Raw genomic sequence first — 1,256 nt, 5'->3', positions numbered from 1 at the left:
ATGGATGTAATGTTCCATAACATCGCTGATAAGTTGCTGAAAAAGAAAACAGAGCACATGATAATGTATTGGTGTTTCAGTAATGGGCATTTCCCTGATTCAAGTCCAGCCCTGGGTTGACCGCATGTTTAATGATTACACGCTGACACAATGTTGCACAATAAGTCGGGTTTTACTCCAGATATAAGCTCGGCTGGGAGATAAAAGCTGAACAGAAGAGAGAAATCTTCATCAGACTCAGAGCCATGCTGCGCTTCATTTTCTTCCTGATGTGTCTTTTGCAGTTAAGGCAAGGTAAGTGGGCTATGATTATGAATATTGATATGATAATTTTTATTAAATGTGGATTTTAATGTGAACACACATTATTAGCTACTAAATGTTAAAGTTGCAAATAAATCAAAGTAGAGTACATTTTACAAGAAAATACAATTTCAGTCTTTTTTACTTCACACTTGTGCCATTTCTTTGCAATTATTTGTGAAATGTACTAGCCATTTCTGAGAGAGAGTTGTTTCAGTTTATCTGTCTTGTTGTCTGCAGTGCTGAGTGTTATGGGAGCTGTCACCCCAAAGCCAATTATCATAAATGGCACCTACATAAACCCAGAATTAGGCAAGTATCATGCTAGGTTGAGGACCCTCGCTCGCAGCTGCCTGGATGTCAAAGAGCAACACGGCGCTTCGCAGGGTAAGCACTCTGGAAGTCTCATGAGTTAGGTTTTATTCAAAGTTTTCTTTTTAAAGCCATTCTGAAAATGCAAACACAGCACCAATCGAATGTTTAGACACACTGAATTTATGAAAACTATTTTGATCTAAAAGCTTGTGCTTCAATGCGTGAAATTAGGTTTGGAGACAAGTTAGGGTTAGGAAAAAGTTTGGAATAATCAAGATTTTTCAGTTTTCGAAAGAAGTCTCTTATGCTCAACAAGGCTGCATTCATTTGATAAAAATACAGTAAAAAGAGTAATATGGTGAAATATTATTTCAATTTAAGATAATATATTTTTAATATGTAATTTATTTCGGCACTCTAAAAAATGCTGGGTTAAATGCAACCCAGTGCTGGGTAAAATAGGGACAAACCCAGCAATTGGGTTGTTTTGACCCAGCGGTTGGGTTACTATCCAGAAGGTTGCAACCCGATCTCATGAAAGTGCGTATAAATAGTACGCCAAATAAAAACGAAAACGCGTGGTGCTGATACGTAAAATGGACTTTGGCGTGTATATGCTACGCGATAGGTAGGTTTAG

The 1,256-nt window shown here is 37.4% G+C and overlaps 1 protein-coding gene across 1 annotated transcript in view; it reads left to right on the top strand.

Annotated features, from left to right (window-relative positions):
* Positions 1-183: 183 nt before the first annotated feature.
* LOC107578273 (intelectin-1a-like) overlaps positions 184-1,256 on the top strand; it is a gene marked incomplete at its 3' end in the record, with an annotated part of 25,296 nt that continues 24,223 nt past the window's right edge. Inside the window, exons 1-2 of the mRNA XM_016264243.1 lie at positions 184-294; positions 544-690. Coding sequence (XP_016119729.1) covers positions 246-294; positions 544-690 — 196 coding nt within the window. The remainder of the gene's footprint in view (positions 295-543; positions 691-1,256) is intronic.

Source organism: Sinocyclocheilus grahami, unplaced genomic scaffold (assembly GCF_001515645.1).
Source record: "Sinocyclocheilus grahami isolate Dianchi unplaced genomic scaffold, SAMN03320097.WGS_v1.1 scaffold9510.1, whole genome shotgun sequence".
NCBI lineage: Eukaryota > Metazoa > Chordata > Actinopteri > Cypriniformes > Cyprinidae > Sinocyclocheilus > Sinocyclocheilus grahami.
Note: the sequence above shows the minus strand (reverse complement) of the source record. Positions and strands in the feature narration are given on the sequence as shown.